A 13635-nucleotide genomic window follows, 5' to 3' on the forward strand; every position below is an offset into this window, starting at 1 on the left:
AAGAAGCAAATGTGAAAGTCTGTTTATCCACTTTACTGTCCCTGATTAAAAGAGAAAACTCCTCGAAATAATCTTATCACCCTTCTAATTCACGACAAAATGGTGGATTAAAAAATTATTTGATTATTAAATAACATCGAACCAAAGACTAACGCTTTAATGTTGCAATAATAACTGCAAAAATAAGACAAATTTGTTGGTACAAGTACAATGCATTAAAACATACACCTAAACATCAAAACCAACTCCTTCAGCGAAAGCTTCGACACTGAAAAGTCATACAGACCCTCTCAAATTACTTACATTAAATTGTGTCATATCAGTCTAACATCACATTTCAAAAACTATTTACACCTAAAGTGCGTAATAAAACGCATTTAACGACATCCGCAAGTTTTAACCACCATTTGTTTGTACTTCTTTAATACCACATTGTGGTCGTCCAGGAAGTACAACACCGAAATCGGCGAGAGTTTGGTGGGGGCGCAAGACGACTTAGGGTATCTAGTAGGATTCATCAAGTGGACTAAAGTCTGGACAATGGCATGGTTCGACGCATTCATATGTGCGTTCAAAGGGAAATTGCATTCTCCGTGGCAAAAGTAGGCTGCGTAGCCATCTGGGGCTATAATCCAGTCCTGGAATGTACAATAAAAAGTAAATTTTACGGTAGTTTTGGTGATAATTAGCTCGAGTACCTGCCACTTGAGGTCCTTGAAACTAATGTAGAGGGTGTTAATCTGACAAGAGCTTCGAATCTCTGGTTCGTATCCTGAGGGGAAGAACACGATTTTTTTTTTTAAGTCTTTGCAATAATAAGCGAATGGGACCTACCTCGGTTATGAAACACGCTGGAAATATCAGATTTCCTCACACGTGTCCGCACTTCTCTAGTGGTTCTCGGCCGGAACGATGTGGAAGCCTTCAGAAAGGCAACCATAAAGGGATGGGTTTCTTCGTCTCCTTTCACGGTCACCAGGCCGATATCTTCGGGACGGATTTCATGGGCTGAAAGCAATCATTCATTATATATACCAGGTGCCAAGGAATCATCGAGCATTAAATTTAATCTTATTTGCATACGTCGCAATGGTTATGACTTAACGACCTTTAATATTCCAATAAGAACCTGATAAATTGCCTCTTATTGCTGACATTATAAAAATTCCAATTTGGTGTATGTGTACATGCACATGCAAATACATAAGCATGTGCTATTTTTACCCATAAAACTGTTCCCGAGTTAAAGTAAACTTTGGTGATGGACTTAGTGTGAAAATAGTTTAATCACTTTAGCGCAGGGAATGACTCTGAGAGCACTTACTTTTGTCGGTAGGACGTACGGACAAGTATATGCCCCTGTTGGACCGGGGGAAGGCCACCCAGCTTGCCAGGCATTTGGTAACGTTGATTCCTAGCCAGCCCGTAAAATCCGCTGTAGTTTCTATTTGAGACATGAACTCTAATTCACTCTCTCTGTAACGAACATAAAATAAACAAAATTATTTTTAAAAGTGTTTCAATAGTCGTGTACCCTTCCTCGCTCTCTATGAGCTGATAAGCAGACATGGTGTAATTCTTATCCCGATGCTTGGACAGTGACTGGTTTTGGTATATCTTCAATTCCGCCCCGACGATGTCCTCAGCCACTGGTAGCTCCGAGACGTCGAACCACAGTCTTTTCCCTCGTTCGTGTCTCACGCTATCCACGTGATGATCTAAGCGGCAAAAAATCTCACATGTTATACCTCGTTTCATGCAAAACAATAATCTTACTGATGCTCTCGAACGTCATGATAACATCGCTCTGATCGATCTTCATCTGCTCCTCCCCGCTCAGATTCAAGTCTGCGTCCCTTTTGATCCTCCTGTGGTCCTCCTCATCTTCGTCCAATAACGACTTGTAAATGTCCAACAGGAATTTAGGGGCCGATTTCTTCACTGTCGCCTTGTTGATTTTCCTCGGCCTGTTCGGGAGACCTACGCCACACAATGCAGTACTTTCAGACGGTCCTGCTGTAAGTGCCTACTCACCTAGTAGATTCAAAAACTCAACCTCCATCTCTCGCTTCTCATCCTTGGACATAAACCTCTCGATCGCGCTTTGTCCTCGCCCATTATCGACGTAGAATCCTGCCCTAGGTGTACCCAAGGCGGCACTCAGCGTGACCACAATCACACAAAACTTCACTAGAATCACAGGCCGCATTTTGCGCGTGTACTAACAGGAGGAGCTTTAAAAGCGCACTTAAAACTCAATTTTCGTGTTGTCGATGGTAAGAAACTGTACGCCCACGGCTATTTTAATTACAAATTAAGTTTACGCGACCGACCGGGAGAACGGTTTGCTTACTTTAGACGAGAGCGGGCCGCTGGTTGGAGGAGGAAAGCGGCAGGTACCAGCGGACAGGTTGAAGAAATGAAATGAAACAAGTTCTTGGGTCCCCGCCTTAATGGTAATAAACAGTTGCGGTTCGAGACGTATACCTGAGCTTCGTGTGCGTCGGAAATGCGCTGATAAGGGTAGACAATGGGATTGACCCTCAGGGCGCTGATTCAGGGTAGACGGTACGTACGGATGGCGCTGTAAACTGGCGCCATGGAGTGAAGAGGGTAGGAAATGATCGTTGGAATTTATGACCTCATAATTTCATGGAAATGCCGTCAAAGACTCGAAGTTAGGCTTAGTTTATGGCGAGCGGATTTAGGAAGGTGGTGCTATTGTAGGGGCTGATTTCTTACTAATGTATTTAAACCCAAGAATATAGGCTATATACAAGCTTTCAGATACATTTATTCAGATTAAAATTACTTTATATACTTATCCATAAATTTTTTGTGGAACTCGGACCGCAAAGAGTCATTAATAAACACGTTAATTTTCTTTTCCGGCTCTGACTTCGCGCAGTTCTTAAATATGACGTCATCATCCCATCGTCTCTTCACTTTATGGTCAATTTTACCCCCCCCTGATGAATAATGTGTCAAGAGGGGATTCCCACTGAGAATGTTTTCCATTCTTATTCTTTCCTCCTCTTGTCGCCGCTCTATTTCCTTTTTGGTTTGTTCTGAAAAACATCAGTTAAAGCTAGATTTAAACAAAGACCTAATTATCCCATGTGCACCTATGGCTCGTTCCTTTTTAATTTTATTCAATTCAGCTAGGAGGGCTTCGGTGTCGTCTTCATCACCACTTGAGTCGGAGTCTTCTTCTGGGTCAACAGGGTCGTCTGCATCTAGACTTGCAGCAGGAACCTACAATTAAGAATAAACAAGTTTTTAAGTATGTTTCAGCAATGAAAAATTTATCAAACCTGATCTAATTTTAACCGTTTAGTGGAGTGATCAACAGGACGGGCCCCAACTCTCTTTTGATTTTCTTTTTCCTCAAGTTCCCTACGGAAATCCCTCGCGCGGGTTTCTTCAACCGTTCCTTGCCCATGCTCTCTATTAAAATGCAAGAATTACTCATATTTTAAGTCAGATACAGTCCTAAAATGCAACATCTAGGGCAACGTACTAGGGGTATTTATTAGCAGCCCTTAGGGGCCAATCGAGCCCCCTATATTGCTACCATAAAACTAATTCCTACCTGTACTTGAGCTTTGTGTGTCCTGGCAAATCTCGGCTGGAGTACTGACGAGATATAGCACTAAGATCCTTTTCGTTTCGTCCTGAGCCCCCTCGAGCAGGCTCGAAAGTTGGTCGAGCTGCTGTGGTCATTTTATTTTTTTATGATTATTTGTTGCAAACGTACACTCAAGACTCTATCTCCTTTATAAATTGATACAGGACTGACTCGAATATGTTTTATTTAGTTAATAATTTTTACCAACCATTAACATAATTAAAAACAATATAAATGACAACTGAAGTGAAATGAAAGTTGACAGTACAATTGTCAATTAAATTCCGTTTTTCCTCGGTGATGGCGCACTGAGAGCCATTGTGCAGCAGCGTTGCGTGCGTTGCCAAATATCGCAGATTTTCCTAGAAACTGCGAAAGCAAAAACTGTTTATTCTATTTGATTGTTATGAATAGTTTTATTGCCTTATTATTCGCTATTAAATATTTTAATAAAATTAATACCAAACATAACAATCTTGTCTTACAGTTACTTATCACAATAATATTTATACAAACAAAAACGGTTCCACGAATTTAACAGTTAACACAATTCAAAGTTCATTTGTATATCCACTTTTCACTTATTTTTTGCACCTTCTTCTCCTTTAACAGCTTCTCCAAATGATGAGACACATTATAGGCAGCAGCTTTTGCAAGTTTCTCGGACAGACCTTTATAAATTAAGCGGACAAGATCCTCCTCACTGAACAATTGTCCTGAACTATGACTTAAAGCCTCCAAAATTTGCTGTTCTCTTTGCACTCTATGTGCAACATAGTACTCTATTCTCTCAATTGGGTCATAGATGACATTACCATGTCCAGGATAAATAACATCAGGTTTTTTATCCAGAATCAGCTGTAAAGATTTCATGTAATCGTGCAAGTCTTCAAACACCGCTGTGCCTTCTCCTAGTATACAATCCGCACTAAATACCGCGTTCTCTTCTCTTAGCTGGAAGATCACGTGGTCAGTTGTATGCCCAGGTGTATGCCAGACCTTCACAGTCGCCCCTTCCACAGAGAACTCCTCCCCATCTCTCAAAGCCCTTATATTCATATCTGTATTGGCCTCCTCTATCCTAGGATACTTCCACACTAGACAATTCTCAGTAAATTCCTTCAACTCTTCCAAAATGTCAGCCAGCCCCCCTATATGATCATGATGCCAATGACTGATGAAAATATGGGCCAAATCAATGTTTCCATCTTGCAGCACATTCCGCAGATGATTGATGTATTCAGGAACTCCAGCATCGCCAGTGTCAATTAAAATCCTCTGTCTGCCAGTACCAATGATGTATGTGTTAGTGCCTTGGAGCGTCATAGAGCCAGGGTTGCAGCCCAGCACTCGGGTCACTTGAGGAGATAGTTTGGTGACTACAGGAATGACTGAGGCCATTGTGGTTATTAACCGGGTTGTACCCTTGAAAATCTGGAAACATGGAGAGTTCATTGGTTTGATAGGAGCTCTCTAGACTCTATGTAGGGTCCCAGGCATGTAGAGGGGCTAAAGGAAGATACTGATTTGAACGTTAATTGAGGACTTACCATAGGTTTTATGTTATAAGTGTAGGACTAGCAAGGTACTAGTTGATGCTATTACACGAGAACCGTATTTTATGAAGATAAAACGTACAAGTTTTAATTTATAGTCACTGCCAAGGGATTTGTATCACAAAAGTACTACTCTTCATGCATATTTTTCTTGGTTTTATCTGTTAAATCTCCTATTTACATAGTATATATATGCTCCACTAACCCAAACTGACCTCTTACTTCGAAATTTAATGTTTTGATTCTGACCACTGTGTCTTTATCATTCTTTATCTCAGAAAATTCATTGTTTGACCTTAAACAGCGCAAATCATCTCGGTTTCGCAATCTTACTTAAAAACCATGTGTTCATCCGTCAAAAGTGACATTTCCGAACAAAATAAACAAAAGAATGTATAATCAAAAACTTAAATTACATTTTGTGCCCTGCCATTAATGCAGTCCTAAAGTGTCCCGTAATGTGCCCCCCGGAAAAGCCCTGGCGGAAGGTTTTATACGAGAAACAAGGCTATCCGGACAACTACACAGATCAGGGGATATTCCTACAGGATTTGAGGAAGAACGTTAACTTCAAGGCTGTGAGCTTCTTCGAGGCATGTCTAGGGGCCAGCTTGGTGCTCCAGGAGTTCTGCATTGTAGTCCTATTTATTATAATTTTTTTCTCAATTATTAATGAGTGGGTGGAACCCTACGAAGTCCTTTGCGCATCTAGTATTGTTAGCTTAATGGGCCTGGTGTATTATCGAGTGTTTTTTCCTGAGGGTAAGCCTTCCCTGGGGATAGATTCAATACTTTTACAATTATATTTAATTTCAGGGCGAAAACATGCATTAGGACATGATATTCGCACAATACTAACATTCACAGCATTCGGCCAACTCTTTTCTCCAGTCCTGCATACTCTGACTAACACAGTCAGCACTGATACAATTTATACCATGGCCTTCTTTATGTTCTTTGTCCACTTCATATTTTATGATTACGGGATTAGTGCAGCCATAGTTTCAAGAAGCCTCTCGATCAGTGCTGCAATGTTTGGGTCCATTTGCTTGTGCTCTCGGCTCTCTTCAGCGTCCGAGGCCTTTGTGCTACTCACCGTGTCCACTCAGGTCTTTGTGCTGTCACCAATTTTACGCAGAGATTTAAAGAAACCGTTGCTATTGACAGGTTTAGTGCTGATTTTGGACTTGTACTTCCTACAAACGATTTCTCTGCTAATTACAGCGCTTTTTGCCTCCAGCGTACTTTTGATAAACCTGTGTTGTCCGTTCTACTTTGTTAGGTACCAGAAGTTTAAGGACAACATTCACGGGCCGTGGGACGAGGCAGTTGTCAGTAGTTTAGAGCTTTGATGGATTGGAAATGAGGCGCTCGGGTCACATTTATAATGTATTTCTTAAATAAATGCAGAATACCGCTGTTTATGTACAAACATAGAAACGAAAAATTAAATAAACCTAAACGGTAAAAAAACTGTACAATAAATCTTAACAACTACTGAGATTTATGAAAAATAATTATACACACCTTAAGTCTAAAAGCTAAAGACGTGTACCGAGAAAAAATCGTAAAACGGTCTTAGCACACTGAACGAGACAATGAGAGATCCAGACGAGATGGGCGACAGACAAGTAATTATTGCACTAGTCATAGTTTCTTTAACGTTTCGTGAGGTAGAGTGCTCGACAATAATCAATTTTCCATAGGTAGAAAATACGAGGAAGACTTCTATAAAACTAAAAGCTCAGCATTAATTGAGTTAAGAATCGAAGAGTATTTCTAATGAGCGACATACGATCAACAATGAAAGGCATTATATGATTATTATTTACCGATAACCTGAAATCTCAAGTTTATTTATCTTCAAGACAGACACGATCAAAACAATAATGAACGTCATCCACCACGTGGCCAGCCGCTGATTGGTCTACCCTTGCAAGTGGTTCACGTATCGTTCTACAGGGTTGTACTCGTTTTTTTTTTTGGGAGGATAAGGAGAGTTGGGGGATTTGAAAGGGAAGGTGTATGCCAATAACCCGACGATTTTTGAATTGGAAGATGAGATTCAATGCGTCATTGACGAAATCGGGCCGTCGCAATGTCAAAATGTCATCGAAAAATTCGTCCAAAGAACCAACGACTGCCGTCGATTTATCATTTTTTTTAAATTACCATTTTCAATGGAACACCTTATACATGGTATTAATTGCTATTTATTGTTATTTGTCAATTGTTGAGATCCTCACGTGTTTCAACTTTAAATTCGCTAAATTATTTGGGCAATAGGCTCACGTCTATTAAATTTTAAAAAGAACCTAAGTGCGGTCCTGTTCAATAGTTTTGCCTTGACCTTGCGCGTACGTTTGTTTTGATCATGTCAAAGTTGACAATGTAATAGACTTTAGTTTGATAACATTCAAATTGTTATAGATCAAAATGCTCGTAATAGACTTAAAATCTAAGAGCTGCAATACTGAGATTCAGCCCTGAATCCGGCAGGGAAATCTGTTTTATTTAAGACTGAAACGGAACCGAAATGAACATGAACTCAAGGGGAAAAAGGTATCTGCCATCTGTGTTATGTCTATCCTATCAACTTTTAATAAACGTTTCTGCAAATAGTGGTTACTTGTTATAAATACAATAGTTATATTTTCTAGGGTCTGATAATTCTAATTAGTACGTTAACCTAGCGAAATCACTAAAACCAAGTCTTACGGTTGCTTAAAATATAAATATATACCACAGCGTTAAGGTTTTGTTTGTTGGCAGGCTGAAGGACTGTGCTTAGAACGTATGCGATAATCCTAGCAGTAAGAACGAAAGTCAGTCTATTAAGGTACCTATGCAAAGTGTAATGGCAAAATCGATAAAACAGTATTGGAACAATCAGAGTGTTTTACGAGGTTTGTCCCTTTTGGGGAATCTTTTCCTACGGTGGGTCTCTCCGTCGTGAAGGGACCATCCAACCCTCAACAACAAACAAAACCGCCTAATTCCTAACCTATCTTATAAAGCACGTCCTGCAAAGCTTATTCGGCCCTATACAGTCGTCGTGGCAGAAAGCCCCGCACTTCTTGCACACGACCATTGCCTTCAAACTGCACGCGCACGAATCATGTTTCGGCTGCTGCATCACCGCGGCCGGATGATCGGCGATCATGTTCTCACCGATTATCGTATAATTGTTCATGTTGTGGCCTTCTATACTTACGTCGCCGTACACTACCCCCGGGTGTACCCGCTGCCGACGGGTAACTGCCTGAGTACCCGGATTTGGACACTGGACGACGAAGTCGTTCGGCTGGTGTATCGTGTCCGCTTCCACGCTGGCGGGTCGACCACGCCCTGCGATCATCTGGGACATGCCCACTGTGTTGATGGGGTTATGGACTGTTGGTTGCTGGCCGGGGGGAGCCGAAGAGGAACGGGGAACGTTGTGTTGGTCGACCACCCCCGTGCGTTGGACGAGAATATACTGGCCATCTACGATCTGGATTAAGGGAAAATTGTTATGGAAGAGAATGAGAGGTCTCAATATTTCGTATGACGAAAGCGAGCATCATGCATAGCCAAATTAACAATGGCAAGATAACGAAAATGAGTCACAATTTGAAAACCGATATCTAGAAAAAATACCCAACTCTTACGTTAAAATATCCTCGTCCCTTTCAAATAAACACACGAATTTACACTTATTTTCCTTCTGTTCTTACACCTTGAATTAAAAGCCTTACCTCTGGACTTAAAGCTGATCCTTGAGGCAAAACCGCCATCGTTACTGGAATGCCTTGACCTGAGGTGGTAAACACATGCCGCACCACCACCGGAGGACTGGGCTGTCTTTGCTGGAAAGGCAATCCCGGGCGAACCTTCTGTCCAACGTTTTTAATACCATTGTTATCTGAAACGGCAATACCATAGAGCATTCTTGAAAACTCGAAACAATGCTAAATGAATGTGGAACCATTACGTACACCTACTTGTGTTCTGGAAATTTCCAGAGGCTGGCAAAGGCGGAGTGAAGGTCTTACTGCCCCTGGACGAAGTGACCGAGCTATACTGAGTTTGGCGGTTGTCAACTTTCTTGTTGTTGTTGACAGTGGCTGCCGCTAATAGGCTCGGAGGCGGCTTCAGTTGACACTTCAACTGATCTCTATTGGGGCTGTTCTGTATCACTGCCTGACAGATTTGATAGCTGCGTTCCAAGTTCACCGCCCCCGGGGGTGGTTTGTTGGTGGTGGCGCGATTTCGGTTGCCTACTGAATTGACACATTTATATTTTAAGTATTTATTTGACGAACTTTCGGCACACAGTCACATTACAAAGAGAAAAATGATGCAAGTACGTTTCTTGACAATTTGGCGAAATAAACTTTGATAAGTGGGTAAAAGTCGTTAATCAAATACATTTTAATACCCTGAATCAGTTCAGAGTCAATTGGGCAATCAACTTAACAATGTGACTATTATTTACGAATTGAGTTTATTAACATAGAGCCAAAGAAGAACGAAAAAAAGGTCAGTGCCATGTTCATGCAGCTACCGTTTATTTACCTATGTTATTATTCTTTGGTTTGTTCTTGCTGTGTGTAGGAACTGCTCTAATCGGTTGACTCGTGCTTAATGCCAGATAAGGCAACGCGCTCGAACTTTGCACCAATCCTGGCCGGTTAATTTGAGGCCCACACTGCGCACCCTCGTTTACCGCCGGTAGCTGCATCGGCGCAGTGGTAACAGCTGACGGCAGACACACGATCGTGGTAGGTGGTATGACAGTGGCAACTGTCTTAGCCGCCGCCCCACTAGCCGTTAAATTTGTGTCACTGTTGGACGTCACAGTGCTAGTGATCAAAGTGTCGGAACTGGCGATTTCCGGGGTCAAAGTGACCTCCAGCTCCAGCTTCACTTGATTCCCTTGAACGTACTCCGAGTATGCCGCCTTGTCGTCCGTTTCCGCAGCCTCAGTTTGAGCGGGCCTGAGCGCGGCCTCCACCATTTCAGAGTCCATTTTCACGTTGTAAGGCCAGTCATTGGGAACTGGAAATGTGCCCTCTTCCAGTCGAACCTCCAGCTCCTCTTGCATCGGAATTACCTTGACGGGAAGTCAGTTTAAAGAATTGATAACACAGAAAATCGCATAAATAATTACCTGTACGTTTTCACTGATAGCGATTTCGTTCGGAATGGCCACTGCAGCACTAACAGAAGGCTCCAGCCCGTGCAAGGGAGGAGCTTGCAATAAATTTTCGGTGCTGGAATCCACCAAACCCCAGCAGCATTCCTGGGTGACTACAAAGGAAATTAGGGTAATTTAGAAAGCAAAACATCGTAAAGACTTATTTGGGTTTTATGCCTGGTAATCTATGTTTTTGTAATGCGACACCGTGTATATTTGTTTACTTTTAAAATTGCAACAAGTGATTTAATCAGAGTTGAATGCAGGACAGGTATACGCGATGTTTACAGATTTATATTTTTCGAGGATAGTAAGCGCTTTGGTTTACTATTTCTTTGACCAAACGAGGCCCCGCACAGGAAAACAGACTAAATTTCCCACATTTTATCACTGGCAACTCAAAAAACCGAAACAATCCTTGCTGCGCTTCGATCACAGGCACGTTTTATTCGATACTCGCCGGTCTCTATTGTAAAAAGCAACTCACCAGTGGATACATTCTCCCCAAACAAAGTGGCCTGAATTTCATCCGTCTCCGTTTTCTTCTCAGAATCTTCTGTAGTTGTCACAGAAATCTGGCCAGACTCCAAGACGTAATTCTCAGCATCGATAAACCTGTCCTCACCATCATCATCTTGGATAATCTTTGCATTGCCAAAACTAACCAGATCAGCTTCCTCAACACTGGCCTCCAACTTCTCTGCAGTGACTTCAGCTATATGGTCTGCAGCATATTCTTCAGGCTTTTGAAGTACCAGTGAATCTTGCTGAATGATCAAAGTATTGGGCAGCATTTGAAATGTCTCCTCCATCCTCTCTTCAAGTTTCAGAGAAGTGGCTAATACAGTTTCTTGCTGGCTGTCATAGTTGTTATCCATCTCCATGGAATGTTCTTCTACTATTCCTGAATCTTCTACCTTAGGATTTCCGAGAAAACCACTCTCAGGAATGATCTCTAAGATGCCTTCGTTTTCTTGGGAATTCTCACTGATTACAACTTCATTGCCAACTGAAGTGCCCAAGCTGGAATCTTCTGTCTGCTCCATCTGCAAACCATCACCAAATACCTGTCTGTTTTCTTCCAAGCTACAAGAGGCATTGATCTCCAATAAGCCAATATTAGCCTCAACTTCACAAGATATATTCTCAGACATGTCTGGAATTGATGTCATTGTTTCATCTTGGTCTTGGGTCACTTCTGATTCCTGCTCAGACTTGACATCTGTGTTCGTACTGGTAGCAGACGTGGTTGAAGAAGTATCATCCACCTGGCTTACTTCGTTTGCCTCCTCCTCTGGATAAGACATGTGTAATTGTAAAGAATCAACAGTTTCAATGGCTCCACTGCTGGTGATTTCTTCCATATTTTGAACAGCTAAGCTGCAGGAACTACTGCTGTTTTCATCTTTTTCATATAAATCATCCATTGGTTCGATACTTTCTGAGGTGTGTTCGCTTATTTTGTCATCATCACTGGCAGCTTCTGAGGTTAAATCTAGAGGATCTTTCAATTCAGATCCTTGAAAACTATCTGTAGCTTCAGGTGATAGTGCCAATGGACTGATAGATTTGCTACGTTTTGGCGAATTTCCGTAACCATCGGAACTGGCAGAACGGGGCCGTTTTTCTAATGGTTCAGTACTAATTTCGTCTCTACAGATGATGATTGTCTCTTCGTTATTTTCTAAGATAGCATCACTTATATTAACTATACAATTGTCGTGAATTTCTACAGTGGAAATGTCCCCAGTAAAAGATCCTTTACTCTCCTCTGGGGGTTCTTCTAAGGTAATTTCCATAGCAGCCTCCTGGGACTTCTCAACTTCAATTTGTACTTTGTTCTTTTGCTTGATGGGTAATAGGTTGGGGATGGGAGATTTAGGTTCACTTGGCTTCAATATTTCTTCTTTTAATATAGTACAAGACCTGGTCATGGCACCAACAGTTCTCACCCTTTTAACCGCAGGAGGAGGAGGGGCTTTGGCTTTACCACTTGCAGTGGTGGTGGAGTGCCTTAATTTTATAGTGGTTTTTATAGGAGGGTGGGAAGTGGATCCTAGCTTGCAAGCACCCATAAGATCCCCACTCTCTACCATCATCCGGTCACCCCATATTGGTTCAAAATGTTTCAACTTCCAGGGGTCCAGTTTACTACGCTCTTTATCAGCTTCTAGTTTTAGCTTTTGCTGATTTTCCGGAGTGAATTCTCCTTCAGCCAGTCGATACTGCCATTCCACACAAGCTCGAGCAAAAAATTCATTATTAAGTCCAGAACTAATCTCCAAAGAGTTTGGATCAGAGGAAGTTGTGATTAATTGCCTGTCCACTGATGGTAATAACTGGGCAAGCTTATTTTGATACAGCAAGGGCAGTGAAGCAAAAGTACCTCTGTTTAACAATAATCTCAAATTGGTGTTGACTAAAATGGAATCTGGTGTTTCTAAGTCTATGCAACCAGCTTTAGTTTGTTCCAGTTGGGCTGCAGTGGAGAGTTTCTTCGTGGTTCTCTTGCGAGTCTTCATATTAAAGCCTGGGATTGATGCCAAAACCTCTCTCATTGTGGGAGTTTTGCAAAAAAGTGGTTGGGGAATTGGAAGTGTTTCTTCTTCAGCGGTGTTTTCTGGAGGAAGTGGTTTAACAATGATTCGGGGCACTGTCAATGAACTACTGTTATAGCCAGCAACAGCTCTTTTTCTTTTCCGCTTTGTTTGTTGTCGAAATGCATGCTTCACTGTTCTCCTATTGCTGGCTTTCACATGCAAATCGTTATCATCTACAGGGTTTGATGGTAAGCTCAGATCGGTGGTGCTAACACTAACTGGTGTAGTTAAGTCAGTGGGTGAAAGAACTGGCTTTTCTTCATCAACATGACTTAATGCATCCGAACTGGTGACTGTACTAGCATCAGGAGTAACGTCTATTTCCATTACGCAGCCACCTAAGAAGCATCAATTCCCGGCAAACTTTGTTTGGGAATCTCCAAACTACATCCGAATACAAAGAATTTTTTGCTAAAAAACATTCACCCCATATTAGATGTTATTCTATGGGGGAAGAAGAAGGCACCTACACCGAAGCGGGGCCTTAACTATCCGCCATTCCATGCATTAATGGGAAGATCCTTTACGGGTTCGCGGGAATTTTGATAAAATAAATACACTTTTCACAAAAGAATCTTTGATAATAAATACGCCATCCGCCATTTCATAATCGAGCCGAGCCTGCCTGACTGAATGAATACAAAACTGTCTTCCCTCTCTGTCGTTGCTCAC

The 13635-nt window shown here is 41.7% G+C and overlaps 5 protein-coding genes across 8 annotated transcripts; 1 reads left to right on the plus strand and 4 right to left on the minus strand.

Moving 5' to 3' along the window:
* Window positions 1-142: 142 nt before the first annotated feature.
* gbb (glass bottom boat) lies at window positions 143-2403 on the minus strand. The gene is made up of 7 exons (XM_066287351.1): window positions 2035-2403; window positions 1777-1980; window positions 1535-1718; window positions 1325-1476; window positions 835-1008; window positions 699-772; window positions 143-638 (listed from the first exon to the last, which is right to left on the minus strand). Exons 1-7 carry the CDS (start codon window positions 2207-2209, stop codon window positions 378-380), a joined length of 1224 nt encoding a protein of 407 aa, XP_066143448.1. The 5' UTR covers window positions 2210-2403; the 3' UTR covers window positions 143-377.
* A 371-nt stretch (window positions 2404-2774) lies between these two features.
* On the minus strand, window positions 2775-3728 carry c12.1 (spliceosome-associated protein CWC15). The gene is made up of 4 exons (XM_066287359.1): window positions 3593-3728; window positions 3315-3447; window positions 3126-3255; window positions 2775-3068 (listed from the first exon to the last, which is right to left on the minus strand). The coding sequence occupies exons 1-4, from the start codon at window positions 3721-3723 to the stop codon at window positions 2809-2811; spliced, it is 654 nt and encodes a 217-aa protein (XP_066143456.1). The 5' UTR covers window positions 3724-3728; the 3' UTR covers window positions 2775-2808.
* A 67-nt stretch (window positions 3729-3795) lies between these two features.
* On the minus strand, window positions 3796-5333 carry LOC136341954 (endoribonuclease LACTB2). Its single transcript, XM_066287354.1, has 2 exons — window positions 5179-5333; window positions 3796-5062 (listed from the first exon to the last, which is right to left on the minus strand). The coding sequence occupies exons 1-2, from the start codon at window positions 5179-5181 to the stop codon at window positions 4187-4189; spliced, it is 879 nt and encodes a 292-aa protein (XP_066143451.1). The 5' UTR covers window positions 5182-5333; the 3' UTR covers window positions 3796-4186.
* Window positions 5334-5511: 178 nt separating this feature from the next.
* On the plus strand, window positions 5512-6657 carry PIG-C (phosphatidylinositol glycan anchor biosynthesis class C). 2 transcript variants are annotated; one of them, XM_066287357.1, is made up of 3 exons: window positions 5512-5946; window positions 6001-6351; window positions 6409-6657. In XM_066287357.1, exons 1-3 carry the CDS (start codon window positions 5643-5645, stop codon window positions 6534-6536), a joined length of 783 nt encoding a protein of 260 aa, XP_066143454.1. In that variant the 5' UTR covers window positions 5512-5642; the 3' UTR covers window positions 6537-6657. The 2 variants fall into 2 exon arrangements, with proteins under 2 accessions (XP_066143454.1, XP_066143452.1); XM_066287355.1 differs by having other exon boundaries at window positions 6001-6657.
* Window positions 6561-13582, minus strand: Asx (Additional sex combs). 3 transcript variants are annotated; one of them, XR_010732559.1, is made up of 7 exons: window positions 10851-13582; window positions 10337-10476; window positions 9742-10279; window positions 9162-9446; window positions 8922-9088; window positions 6980-8677; window positions 6561-6920 (listed from the first exon to the last, which is right to left on the minus strand). XR_010732559.1 is itself a non-coding variant. In XM_066287330.1 (7 exons), exons 2-7 carry the CDS (start codon window positions 13288-13290, stop codon window positions 8189-8191), a joined length of 4059 nt encoding a protein of 1352 aa, XP_066143427.1. In that variant the 5' UTR covers window positions 13291-13374; window positions 13434-13582; the 3' UTR covers window positions 6561-8188. The 3 variants fall into 3 exon arrangements, 2 of the variants coding, with proteins under 2 accessions (XP_066143427.1, XP_066143428.1); XM_066287330.1 differs by having other exon boundaries at window positions 6561-8677; window positions 10851-13374; window positions 13434-13582; XM_066287331.1 differs by having other exon boundaries at window positions 6561-8677; window positions 9168-9446.
* Between the last annotated feature and the right edge of the window lie 53 nt (window positions 13583-13635).

This window comes from Euwallacea fornicatus, chromosome 11 (genome assembly GCF_040115645.1).
Source record: "Euwallacea fornicatus isolate EFF26 chromosome 11, ASM4011564v1, whole genome shotgun sequence".
Lineage (NCBI taxonomy): Eukaryota > Metazoa > Arthropoda > Insecta > Coleoptera > Curculionidae > Euwallacea > Euwallacea fornicatus.

Bases quoted from the DNA above. Each gene is read 5' to 3' on its own strand.
- gbb (XM_066287351.1), bottom strand. From the start codon at position 2,209: ATGCGGCCTGTGATTCTAGTGAAGTTTTGTGTGATTGTGGTCACGCTG. The intron at 1,981-2,034 runs GTGAGTAGGCAC...TGTGTGGCGTAG, and splicing joins TGAGTTTTTGAATCTACTAG to GTCTCCCGAACAGGCCGAGG. The intron at 1,477-1,534 runs GTACACGACTAT...TGTTCGTTACAG, and splicing joins CTCATAGAGAGCGAGGAAGG to AGAGAGTGAATTAGAGTTCA.
- c12.1 (XM_066287359.1), bottom strand. From the start codon at position 3,723: ATGACCACAGCAGCTCGACCAACTTTCGAGCCTGCTCGAGGGGGCTCA. The intron at 3,448-3,592 runs GTAGGAATTAGT...GCATTTTAATAG, and splicing joins CACACAAAGCTCAAGTACAG to AGAGCATGGGCAAGGAACGG. The intron at 3,256-3,314 runs GTTTGATAAATT...TCTTAATTGTAG, and splicing joins AACGGTTAAAATTAGATCAG to GTTCCTGCTGCAAGTCTAGA.
- PIG-C (XM_066287355.1), top strand. From the start codon at position 5,643: ATGTGCCCCCCGGAAAAGCCCTGGCGGAAGGTTTTATACGAGAAACAA. The intron at 5,947-6,000 runs GTAAGCCTTCCC...ATTTAATTTCAG, and splicing joins TCGAGTGTTTTTTCCTGAGG to GGCGAAAACATGCATTAGGA.
- Asx (XM_066287330.1), bottom strand. From the start codon at position 13,290: ATGGAAATAGACGTTACTCCTGATGCTAGTACAGTCACCAGTTCGGAT. The intron at 10,280-10,336 runs GTAATTATTTAT...CTTCCCGTCAAG, and splicing joins CTATCAGTGAAAACGTACAG to GTAATTCCGATGCAAGAGGA. The intron at 9,089-9,161 runs GTACGTAATGGT...TTGCCGTTTCAG, and splicing joins TTTCCAGAACACAAGTAGGT to ATAACAATGGTATTAAAAAC.